Here is a 13,261-nt window from a genome sequence, read left to right on the forward strand (position 1 = left end):
AGGTCAGGTGGCTCTCGAGACTGTGGTAGATATTTGGCCAACGTACATGCTGAAGCTGTGGCTGGTTTGCACCAAGCATCTCAGAGTTTGACCTGACTTGGGAGCACCACTGCTTCTTTGAACTGAGACTCTGGGTCCACGCCAGCCAGGAGAGGCCGGGATGGTGGCCGCGGAGAATCTGACGGGCAGATTTCCACACCCTGTGAAGACAGTCACAGGCCCAGGTTGGTGGGCTGGCCACCCGGGGATGAGAAGGCCAGGCAGGGCTTAAGGGAACTCCCATTTCATTCTTAGTGGGTGCCCTTATGCATGCCTGAAACAGAAACATTTCTTTTCATATAACATCCCCAGCAAAATGCTGTGGAGAAACAGGGCAAATGGTTACTCTGCTTGGATGGTCACGGATGACATCATTGATTAGGACTCTCATTTTAAAGCTGTTTTAGGGGCTGGTTGGTCAGTCATCACTACATATTTAGTGGCAATAACAGGCTCAAGAGTTCTTTTAAAAAAAAATTTTTATTTTTAAAATTTATTTCTCTCCCCTTCCCCACCACCAGTTGTCTGCTCTGTGTCCATTCACTGTGTATTCTTCTGTGTCCGCTTGTGTTCTTGTCAGCGGCACCTGGAATCCCTGTCTCTTCTTATTGCATCATCTTGTTGTGTCAGCTCTCCTTGTGTGCAGCACCAATCCCGGACAGGCTGCTCTTTTTTTGCTCTGGGCAGCTCTCCTTACAGGGAGCACTCCTTGAGCGAGCCCCATGCGGGGGACACCCCTGCGTGGCAGGGCACTCCTTGCGCGCATCAGCACTGCGCATGGGCCAGCTCCACACGGGTCAAGGAGGCCCGGGGTTTGAACCGCGGACTTCCCATGTGGTAGATGGACGCTCTATCCATTCAGCCAAGTCTGCTTCCCTCAAGAGCTCTCTTAATCTTAGGAGGCAACTATATTATATGAGACAGTAGTTTCATTTAAGCTTTGGCTTTTACTACTTAACCAATGGTAAAAAGAAATGCTCGTTTTAGTTAATTCCATATAAAAACTTTAATTCAAGCATGGAAAAAAAATAAATGATTATTTTATTGAATTAATTGGTTGACTAAATTCCTTGCTTAAAGCAGCTAAAGCAGTTGCCCCACATTGATGTTTTCTCAGCCAAACCATTTCTTAAGTATCACAGACAGCAAATAATAAGTCACCTCATGCCCCTCCCCATCAGCCACTTTGAGTGGGAGTTGGTGGAGGGATGGGTAGAGCTGCAGGCTCTTTCTCCTGAATTTTCTGTCCAGGAGGTTATTTCTGTACAGAAGGTAACTTTTGCACAAAGAGATGCCTACGAGTAAACTTTGTAAACTCCATTTAGAGCCCTGGTCACAGCAGTGACCAGTCATTTAAGCAACGCTTCTGAGGATCGCGCCTTTAACAGTTACACTGTCTTGCTTTAGAAGGACTCATTTGTAAAAACAGTGCACTAAACACAATTCTCTCTAAAAATTACCAATAAAACAGGGTAATCTTGTTTAAATGATAAAATTACCAAAAGCACTCATAAGCAGGGAAAGAACCCTTAAGGCCCAAGGAGGCCAGCCTCCTCGGCATGAGGTTATAATTATAGAGATCATTCACTGCCTTTTCTGTGAACTAATCTCAGAGGCATTACACCCGAAATTGAATTTTCTCAAGGAAGAGTATTTTAGTAACAATAAATATTTTCTTGCGTGAGCTTTAGTATAAATATTACAGAATCACTGAGCCATAAATGTATTGAGGGCCAAGGGTTGCACCTGCAAATTAGTATTACAGCTCACCAGAAAGGCAAGAGGAAATCTCACTTAGAGCCCCTGTGCCCTGGCAGATCCCAAGAATGGACAGAGGATGCTGCCCCATGTCTTTTAGAGCTGGTTACGTCAGCTGTCTCTGGTTTGTCACTCCATAATTTCTTCTCCAATTAACCACCACATTCCGCCACTTTTGTCTCCATACTTTCTTTTTAAGGATTTATTTTTTATTTATCCTCCCCCACCCCCTGCCATTGTCTGCTCTGTGTCCATTTGCTGTGTGTTCTTTTGTGTCTGTTTGCATTCTTGTCAGTGGCCCTGGGAATCTCTGTCTCTTTTGTTGCGTCATCTTGCTGTGTCAGCTCTCTATGTGTGCGGCGCCACTCCTGGGCAGGCTGCACTTTTCTCACATGGGGCAGCTCTCCTTCTGGGGCGCACTTCTTATGCATGGGGCTCCCCTACGCAGGGGACACCCCTGCGTGGCACGGCACTCCTTGCGTGCATCAGCACTGTGTGCGGGCCAGCTCCACACAGGTCAAGGAGGCCCGGGGTTTGAACCCTGGACTTCCCATATGGTAGGTGGATGCTCTTTCAGTTGAGCCAAATCCATTTCCCTCCCTCCATACTTTCTTGAATCCACATTCTCCTCTTCATCCTTACCACCCCGCTCTATTGCAGACCCTTCTTGACTTTTATCTGTACCAGTGCAACGGCCTCCTAGCTAGGCTCCTGCTCATGTTTCTAGAGTAGGGCTTCTAGAATCATTGGTCATGGCACTTCTCTGTGTAAAGGCACTTCAGGGACGTGGAACCCAATTCAGCCTTCCTGCTTTATCGCTCTCTAGGCCCAGACTCAAGGTTCAGGGCCCAGAAATAGCATATACCTCCCCTCTGTAAGTTTATTAATGGAGCCTCCTGTATTTGGAATGAGTTTGTCCTCCTTTCTTTCTTTAACTCCAACTCTTCCTTTAACACTCAGCTTCAAGAGCCACAATCTCCTCCCAAAACCCTTCCCTAATCTCCCCACTGCTTACCTGGAATAAGCCAAAGGACTCTTCCTCAGGGACCAAAGCACCCAGGACATTCCTTCTTTTTTTTTTTTTTTTTTTTTAATGTATTTTTAATTTATTTTTAAAAGATTCATAGATGACACAAAATGTTACATTTATGTGGGGGCATTTTCAGGACTTAGAATTGTCCTAAATGATATTGCAGGGACAGATGCTGGATATTATATATCCTGCTATATAACCCACAGAATGGACTGGGGGAGAGTGTAAAGTACAATGTAAACTATTATTCATGTGGTGCAGCAGTGCTCCAAAGTGTATCCACCAAATGCCATGAATGTGCCACAATGATGAAAGAGGTTGTTGATGTAGGAGGAGTGGGGGGGGTGACGTGTGGGGTATATGGGAACCTCTTATATTTTTTAATGTAACATTTTTTTGTGATCTATGTATCTTTTTTAAAAAAGACAATTTAATAAAAAAATAAAAAATAAAAAAAATATATAGGAGATTCCCATATGCCCCACTTCCCATACCCCACAGTTTTCCCATATCAACAACTTCTTTCATCAGTGTGGTATATTCACTGCATTTGATGAACACATTTTGGAGCACTGCTACACAGCATGGATAATAGTTTACATTGTAGTTTATACTCTCCCCCAGTCCATTCAGTGGGTTATGGCAGGATATATAATATGTACCCAGGACATTTCTTTGCCAATTTACCTATCTGCCTTGTTTCCTTCCCTCTCACTACTTAATCTTTATATTTCTTATTTATCCTTATATTTCAGGTACCCAACATAGTTCCCAGCACATAGCCTGTGTGTAATAAATGCTTTTGAGCTGAATTCAATGGCATTATACTGCATTGAACCAGACACAGGATGATGAGGTGCTGCCCCACATACAGTAGTCTCCTCCTTCTATCCATACTTTTGACAGGGAAATAGGTTTTCTCTTCCTCTGCACTGATCCACCCCAGCTTCTGGGTTGGCTACTTTTATGTTGAGGCTGACAACTGGATGTAACTTCACTGTCATGGAACCCAAGACTTTGTAAAGAAAGCTTCCAGAAAATAAAAGATAAGTGGGCAATTTAATAAGAAACAAATGTAGAGCCACTAAACATTAATGAAATAAACAGGAGCTACTTACGCAGGTGGACTATCACCACAGTATTTTCCAATTCTTTTTGCATCGTTGACTTCTCCACCATTAAACACAGCCACATAATCATAACGGCAGTAGTTATCCCGCTCCACATCAAATTTCTCAAACTTTACTTCTATAAGCTTAAGAGAACATAGTATTAGAAGTGTCAAAAGAGGACTGCTGATTAAGCCCCAATGGAGTTCTTCCTTTCCCCAAATTTGTAGTTTACCATGATTGTCCTCTATAAAACAAGCATTTATGATATTTAAAGGATTTTTCCTTGTTGCATACTTCTTGTAAGTTAATACAAGTGTGGTGTTCTTATTCCTTAATTTTTAATCACTCAAAAATATCATGTCAACCTCAGATCAACCTTAGTTAGGATCTCAAACTTGGGACCTCTGCTCCCTTACAGCTATAGAAGTACAGGAATACTATCATATATAACCTAGCAACCTACATTAAGACAGTAATTGGGGTGTGCTGGAGTGAGAAGAGGGCTATATACCAACTTCATTCTTTTCTTCAAGAAAGCTGATAAAAAGAAAAATGATTATATGCCCCCTATATTGGGTATGTGATTGGGGGATAGAGTGGATCTCCTTTTGAGGGAGGGAGACTGATCTTCCCATCACGTATAAAGGTGTCAAGGTTTTTAGGACTAGAGGTTCAGGGAAGTGGGAATTGACTGTGCTATTTTTTTTTTTTTTTTTTTTTTTTGAGGTACCAGGGACCGGGATGGAACCTGGGACCTCTTATGTGGGAAACTGGCGCTCAACCATGGAGCCCATCAGCTTCCCTGAGTTTTTTTTTTTTTTTCAATTTGTTTTACTTGTTGCTAGTTTTTGTTTTTTCATGAGGCACCAGTAACTGAATCTGGGACCTCCCATGTGGGAAGCAGTGCTCAACCATGTGAGTCACATCTGCTCCCTGTGATGTCTCCTTGACGTGTTTGAAAAGTATACAGACTGAGCACAGCCTACTTGGAGAAGTGAGTGCCTTTTGAAGAGATTGTACAGAAGCACTGATATACTAAACTGGTGTTAGGATTCTTAAATATTGTCATTTTTTTATGAGAGTACCAATAATAATATTCTTGTTGAATAATATTATTCAAGTTGTAGGAAGTTTTGATTTATACCAATCATTCCCCTCATAAGCAGATTTTTTTTTTTAAAGATTTTTATTTTATTTATTTAATTTCTCCCCTCCCCCGTTTGTCTGTTCTCAGTGTCTATTTGCTGCGTCTTGTTTCTTTGTCCGCTTCTGTTGTTGTCAGCGGCACGGGAAGTGTGGGCGGTGCCATTCCTGGGCAGGCTGCACTTGCTTTCGTGCTGGGCGGCTCTCCTTATGGGGCACACTCCTTGCGCGTGGGGCTCCCCTACGCGGGGACACCCCTGCGTGGCAGGGCACTCCTTGCGCGCGTCAGCACTGCGTATGGGCCAGCTCCACACGGGTCAAGGAGGCCCGGGGTTTGAACCGCGGACCTCCCATGTGGTAGATGGATGCCCTAACCACTGGGCCAAGTCCGTTTCCTATAAGCAGATTTTTAGGAGCACCTCAACTGTGTGAATCAAAGGAAATCTCACAGGGGTCATAAATACTCTTGCTATTCAGACAGTTGGTATCCATTCTTGCTGGGTGGCAGATGGGAAGACAACCCTCCCTGCTACTTCAGGGAAGAAAATGCGCATTCATTCTTGCTGGGACAGGCACACACTTATTAGCTAGAGAAGACTCATACAGTAATCTGAGTGAAGATGAAAACAGCGACACCATCACAGGTGGACATGAGTAAATTCTGAATTTGAACTTAATTTCTACACATCTACACCTTTTAAAAAAGTCAGTACCAGTAATGAGTGAATAATGGTTTCTTTGTTCTTAACACTGCTTTAAATTGTTGAGTGACTTCACAACAGTTACTAATAAAATGCTTTCCAGGTTATTAAAAAATTGGCTGAACTTTGCTTAGAAATTAGACACATAACTTTTGGAGAGAGAATTTAAAAAAGTAAATAAATGGGAGGATAAAGAGAAATCTATGATTCTTTAAAAGTGAAGGCATTCTTTAATGGAAGAAAATCTCCATAGACTTAAATAGAAATTACTTAGTACTAAATTTCCCATTACATGTTTCTTCTTTGGATAGAGCTACCAGTGATTTCAAACTCTACAGTGATGATTAAAAACACAATTGGGGGAAACAGACTTTGGCCCAGTGGTTAGGGCGTCCGTCTACCACATGGGAGGTCCGCGGTTCAAGCCCCGGGCCTCCTTGACCCGCGTGGAGCTGGCCATGCGCAGTGCTGACGCGCGCAAGGAGTGCCCTGCTACTTAGGGGTGTCCCCTGCGTAGGGGAGCCCCACGCGCAAGGAGTGCACCCCGTAAGGAGAGCCGCCCAGTACGAAGGAGGGAGCAGCCTGCCGAGGAATGGCGGCGCCCACACTTCCCGTGCTGCTGACGACAACAGAAGCGGACAAAGAAACAAGATGCAGCAAAAAGACACAGAAAACAGACAACAGGGGGAGGGGAGGGGAATTAAATAAATAAAAATAAATCTTTAAAAACAAAAAAAAACAAAAAAAACAAAAAAACACAATTGGCTGGTCCTGATATTCAAGAAAAGCTATCGTAACACTAGCTAAATATAAGCTTAAGAAACAGATGCCCCAGACTCTAAATTCTAGCAATAATGCATTAAAATACAAAAATTTTCAAGTTGCAAAAAAAAAAAAAAAAGATTATAAAACATACTAAGAAACAGGAAGCAATGACCTAGACAAAGGAGAAGATTAAAGCTTTAGAAACCATCAATGAGTAGAACCGGACCTGGGGCATACTAGTCAAAGACTTCTGAAAAATGGTCCCAAATATGCAGAAAGATCTAAATGATAATATGGACCAAAAAACTAAAGAAAATCAGGAAAATTAGAGATGAATACAAAGAGAATATCAATATAGAGATGGAAATTATGAAAAGGAAACAAACAGAGCTGAAGACCACAGTAATAGAAATTAAAAATTCCCTACAGGGGTTTAACAACATATTGGAGCTAGCAGAAGAAAGAATCTGTGAAACTGAAGATAAGACAATTGAAATCATTCAGTCTGAGGGGTGGAAGGAAGAAGGAATGAAGAAAAGTGAATAGAGCTTGAGAGACCTGTGTGACACCAACAAGCATATCAGTATACGCATTGTGGGAGTCCCAGAAAGAGAAGAGAGAAAGGGGCAGAGAGAATATTCAAAGAGCTAATGAAAGCCAAATTTAGCAAAAGACATAAATATACATATCCAAGATGCTCAATGAACTCCAAACAAGATAAATCCAAAGAGACTCATACCAAGACATATCATTATAAAACTGTCAAATGCCAAAGATAAAGAGAGAGCGTACTGAAAGCTGCAAGAGTGAAGCATTGTACACGGGAGCCTCAATAAGATTAAGTGTCAATTTCTCATAAGAAACCGAGGAGGAAGCAGGTGTGGCTCAAGTGATGGGGCTTCTGCCTACCATATGGGAAGACCCAGGTTTGATCCTTGGGATCTCCTGGTAAAAAAGAAGAAGAGAAAGCGTGCCTGATGGCGAACCAGTGCCCTGTGGTGAGCTTACAGCCTGCATGGTGAGCCGAGTGCCCACATGGTGAGCTGAGTGCCCACATGGGTGCCCATGCAGCGAGGGGAGTGCCCATATGGCGAGCCAAGTGCCTGCGCAGCAAAGCCAAGTGCCCATGCAGCAAGCTGAGTGCCCACACAAGTGAGTCCTGCAGCAAGATGATGACGTAACAAAAGAGAGACAAAGAGAGAGTCAAGGTGAAGCACAGCAGAGACCAGGAACTGAGGTGGCACAATTGACAGGGAACCTCTCTCCACATCAGAGGTCCCCAGGATCAAATCCTGGTGAATCCTAGAGGAGAAAAACTAGAAGAGAAGACAAAAAGAGAAATAGAGACAGAAGATCACACACACAGTGAATGGACACAGAAAGCAAAAACAGCGGGGTGGGGGAGGGGGGAGGAAAGGGGGATAAAAGACAAAAATAGAGAAACGATGGAGGCGAGAAGGACGTTAGATGACATATTTAAAGTGCTGAAAGCACAATGATTGCAAACCAAGAATTCTATATCTGGCTAAACTGTCCTTCAAAAAGAGAATGAGAGTAAAACATTCCCAGGTAAACAAAATCTGAGGGAGTTCAGCACTAGACCAATCCCACAAGAGAAGCAAAAGAGGTCTGTAGGTTAAAAGGAAAGGACAGGAGATAACAGATTGAAGCCTCATGAAGAACTAAAGATCTCCAGTGAGGATTACAACATGAGTACATACAAGGGCCAGTACTATTGCATTTTTGGTTGCAACTCCACTTTTTTACTTCTTACAGGATCTATTAGAGCAAATGCATAAAATGAAATGACAAATCAGTGGTGCTGGGCTCATGATGTATAAACATGTAATCTGTATAAAAACTTCATAAAGGTAGAGGAAAGAGCAGTACAGGAACACAGCAGTGTATACTACTGAAGTTAAGTTGATATCTAAGCAAATGAGGGTGCTATAGATTTAGGATGTTAACCTTAAACCCCATGGTAACTACAAAGAAAATATCAGAGAATACACAAGCTCATACAGACAGAAAATAAAATACAGGTTGCCAGGGGTGAGGGGCAGGGAGAATGGGGAATTAAAACACAATTGGTGTAGGATTTCTGTTTGGAGAAATGGGATAATTTTAGTAATGGACAGTAGTGAGGGTTCTGCAGCGTTTTGAAGGTAATTAATCCAACAGAACGCAGTAATTGAGATGGGAAAGTTTACATTGTATAAATGTTTAAAAATGAAAGGGCAACTAAAGAGAAAATGACAACTAAATGAAATACATGATCCTGTATGGGATCCAATAAGAAAGGAGAAAAGGCTTAAAAACACGTTATTGAGACATGTGAAAAACTTGGAATATAGACTTCTTCATATCAATGTTAAATTTCTTGATCTTGATAAGTGCATGTAGGTGGCTCCATAAGTGAATTTCCATGTTCCTAGGAAATGTACATGGCAGTATTGTTTTCAGAGAATGAATTGATAAATAGATAGCTAGACAGACAGTTGGAAAGACAGATGGATTAACAGATAGATGGATAGATAGATAAAATAATACTGCAAATATGGCAAAATGTTAAAATTGGTGGACCTGGCTATCTGGGGGGAAGAAGGATGTTTGTGTTCTCTGTATGGGGTTTGTATTATTTTTGTAACTGTCCTATAAGTTTGAAAGTATTTCAAAACAGAAGGTTTAATTTAGAAATTATATCACTGATGTGGAGACAGTGGCCACAGTAGTTGCTGAAGGCAGGGAGAGGGAAAGAGGTGTGATATGGGGGCATTTTTGGGACTTGGAGTTATAATCCATGCTGTGTAGCAGTGCTCCAAAATGTACTCATCAAATGCAATGAATGTACCACACTGATGAAAGAACCTGTAGATGTGGGAGGAGTGGGGGAAATGGGGAGTGGGGTATATGGGAACCTCTTATATTTTTTAATGTAACATTTTGTGTGATCCATGTATCTTTTTAAAAGAAAAGATAAACAACAACAAAAAAACCTTCAATTGGCTGAAGCCAAACATCATGTTAGTAAAATAAAACCCAAACTTAAATTTAAGTAATCAAAGAGAAGAACAAAGGAAATGAGATGCTGCATTTTGCAAGTATAATCAAGTTGAAATTATTTAGTCTAATACATTTACAAGGATCACAGAAAGAAAAATGACCCATACGATTTCAAGGAATGACATAATGGTTTAAACATTTGAGAAATGTAAAGTTTAAGTTTATTTTAAACTATAAAATGCCCAATAGATTTATAGAACCTTTCACTATTAAATAAAGAACCCTATTTTTCTTCTTAAAAATAAAGCTGGGAAGTGGATGTGGCTCAAGCAATTGAGCTCCCCCCTACCGCATGGGAGGTCCATGGTTCGGTTCCTGGTGCCTCCCAAAGAAGACAGAGAGCTGGCGTGATGGGCAGGTGCAGCAAGCTGACGCAACGAGATGACAGCACAAGAGACACAAGAAGGAAAATATGAGAGACACCACAAAGCAGGGAATGGAGGTGACTCAAGCAATTAGGTGCCCCCCTCCCACATCGGAGGTCCTGGGTTCAATTCCTGATGCCTCCTAAAGAAACAAGGAAGGTGAACAGACACACCAAGTACAAATAAAGAGGGGGTGGAGAGAGATAAATAAAATAAATCTTAAAAAAATAATAATAAAGCTGAGTTTTGGGAGTATGATCAAGGTGTTTGTGTATGTGCATGTTTAATTTACTAACTAGTACAGTATGTTTGCCTTCCATCAAAAAATGAATATATGGGGAAGCATATTTGGCTCAATGGATAGGGCATCTGCTTACCACATGGGAGGTCCATAGTTCAAACCCCGGGCCTCCTTGGCCTGTGTGGAGCTGGCCCACGCGCAGTGCTGATGCGCACAAGGAGTGCCGTGCCATGCAGGGGTGTCCCCCATGTAGAGGAGCCCCACGCACAAGGAGTGGGCCCCATAAGAAGAGCCGCCCAGTGCGAAAAATGTACAGCCTGCCCAGGAATGGAGCGGCACACATAGAGAGCTGACACAGCAAGGTGACGCAACAAAAAGAGACACAGATTCCAGGTGCTGCTGACAAGAATACAAGCGGACACAGAAGAACACACAGCGAATGGACTCAGAAAGCAGACAATGGGTGGGGGGGGAGGAGAGAGGAGAGAAATAAATTTAAAAAAAAAGAAGAATATATTGCAGGTAGTATTTGTATAAACAATATCATAATGCTTATCTGATATTATTTGGATGAAGAGTCTATAGTGTTTATAATAGTAATTTTTAAAAGGTATTTTGAAAAGTCCATAAGGTAAGCCTCTTCTACTCCTACACCAAGTTCTATCTTGTAGTTAATATCTAAAAGTGGTCCACAGAAAGGGCAAAAATTCATATAACCACAAACTAATAAATACTGGCAAACTAGACCTTCTCTGTTGATTGTTTTAGAGCAATAAATCAAACTCTGTGAGGAACCAGCACAACTTTTCTCGTGAACAATAACCAAAAAACAAAAACATAAAACAAAACCAAAAGTGGATCAGCTTTCACACCAGACACCTTGGCCTTCTGAAGAAACGAAGAGGCTTCCGTTGGCTCTGTTCACATGGTTGTGACTTGGTGACTAGGGTTATTATTATCAGGATGTGACGGGTTTGCTGCATGAGCAAATGACACCCGAAATGTGTAGGCACTTGGGGATTTTTATCTTCTCACGGTTAGCCACGGCTGCTGATAATGCCCTGCTCTACCTTCCACAGATTTAAAACAGCTCATGTGGGATTTGCACACTATTTGCGTTTTAAAAACTGTTTTGAAAAGTATAAGTATATATTAGAGAATTAAATCCATGACTTTGCAAGTCAAAGGGTGCAAAGGGCAGCGTAAAGCTGGGCCTTCACTGGAAGGAACCCCTGTGTCCAGCAAGGCCTTCCTCTCCCTGCGCCCTCAGCTCCCTCCTTACCCCAAACCCAAGGCTTCTGGAAATTCGCTTCCTCACATTGTTTGAGTCATTCGCACCTGCATGCTTTCTCCACATGTCCAGGGACTCTTACCTGATTCTTCGGGGCTACGATGTGCCACACACAAGTGACTCCTGCAGGGTAATCATGGTCTGGCCAGTTGGGGGTTTTGAAAGAGCCAGCAGGTCTTTCAAGGTGTCCTCCACAGTACTGATCCCCTGAAATTATTAAATATGAAAAAACAACTTTATATCCTGATGCAGGTATAGCAGTGGAATAATGTGTAGATTAGGAATTTGGAACGTTAGGTGATAGTATAGTAAATAATAGCAATGGCAGAAGCACTTAAATTTGCTCTTAAAAAATGGTTACATAGTCTGCTCTACACACATACACACACACACACTAACACGCACAGAATGATCACTGTGTTCCCACAAATCACATCAATGCCAGAGAGTGAAGGGGTAAAGTCAGGCCCACGACATGTGTGTGCAAGTGTGTGTGTCAGCTGAAGGCATGTACTCACGCAGAAAGAATGCAGGTTCAACAAATTGCACAGATTTTAAGACCCGCTCCCCCCCAATAAAGGTATTTTTTAACAGCGTTAAAAAAGTCCATGGATATGGACAAAGTTTGAATTAGTTGATGTAGGCAGCATTTATTACTAGAGAACTTTATGTGTGACTATTTTAATAATTTTTCAGAATAATTTGTTTATAAAAAGTACATGATTAATATTTGACAAACATCATTTCAGAGAAATCTATGCATGTATACTGATAGGTTGACAGAAATAATTTTAGAAAGTTTTCTTGAATACAAAGTTCTAAATTTAATCTTAAATTTTTTGTGTGCTTTACTAACAATAACAAATAAATCTGAATTCAAATTAAAGGAATTATCATACTTTAACAAAATATTTCTTTGACACATAAGATAGTCATTCTGAAAAGAAATCTCTAAATTTAAGTAAATGTATTATTAAAAATTGAGGTTTCAAAATTTTTTACTTTTATTAATAGAAAATGTCAAATACACACAAAGGAGATAGGTTAATGAACTCCTATATATCCATCACACAGTTTCAACAACTTTCATCGTTCTACCATTCTATTAATCTATACCTCCACCCATTCCCACCACCTGCTTTGCTATTGTTACTATTATTATTTTACAGGTTTGAGAGATGTAAATTCATACTTCAAAATGCACAAATATTAACTAGAGAAATTTGAAAAATGGATATACCTATGTGTGCCATACGCCTATTGTGACACAGCAAATTTACATCTCCTAAGAAACTTCTGTATCCCTTTTTTTAATAAATTTTTAAAAAAAATTTCTCTCCCCTTATCCCAGTTGTCTGCTCTCTGTGTCCATTAGCTTTGTGTTCCTCTGTGACCGCTTCTGTCCTTATCAGCGGCACGGGAATGTGTCTCTTTTTTTTGAGTCATCTTGCTGTGTCAGCTCTCCGTGTGGGCGGCGCCATTCCTGGGCAGGCTGCACTTTCTTTCGCGCTGGGCGGCTCTCCTTATGGGGCGCACTCCTTGCGCGTGGGGCTCCCCTATGCGGGGACACCCCTGCGTGGCAGGGCACTCCTTGCGCGCATCAGCGCTGCGCATGGGCCAGCTGCACACGGGTCAAGGAGGCCAGGGGTTTGAACTATGGACCTCCCATGTGGTAGATGGACGCCCTAACCACTGGGCCAAGTCCACTTCCCTGTATCCCTTCCCTGTCAATATTCTGGATAGCCCACAA

General features: G+C 41.7%; 1 protein-coding gene across 1 annotated transcript in view; it reads right to left on the bottom strand.

Moving 5' to 3' along the window:
* The window catches only part of PCOLCE2 (procollagen C-endopeptidase enhancer 2), an 80,755-nt gene that overhangs the window by 19,540 nt on the left and 47,954 nt on the right, over positions 1 to 13,261 (bottom strand). The window contains exons 4-5 of the mRNA XM_004462024.5: positions 11,594 to 11,718; positions 3,949 to 4,085 (exon numbers count right to left, since the gene is read on the bottom strand). Coding sequence (XP_004462081.1) covers positions 3,949 to 4,085; positions 11,594 to 11,718 — 262 coding nt within the window. The remainder of the gene's footprint in view (positions 1 to 3,948; positions 4,086 to 11,593; positions 11,719 to 13,261) is intronic.

The sequence above is a fragment of the Dasypus novemcinctus genome, chromosome 4, assembly GCF_030445035.2.
Source record: "Dasypus novemcinctus isolate mDasNov1 chromosome 4, mDasNov1.1.hap2, whole genome shotgun sequence".
NCBI classification, from domain to species: domain Eukaryota; kingdom Metazoa; phylum Chordata; class Mammalia; order Cingulata; family Dasypodidae; genus Dasypus; species Dasypus novemcinctus.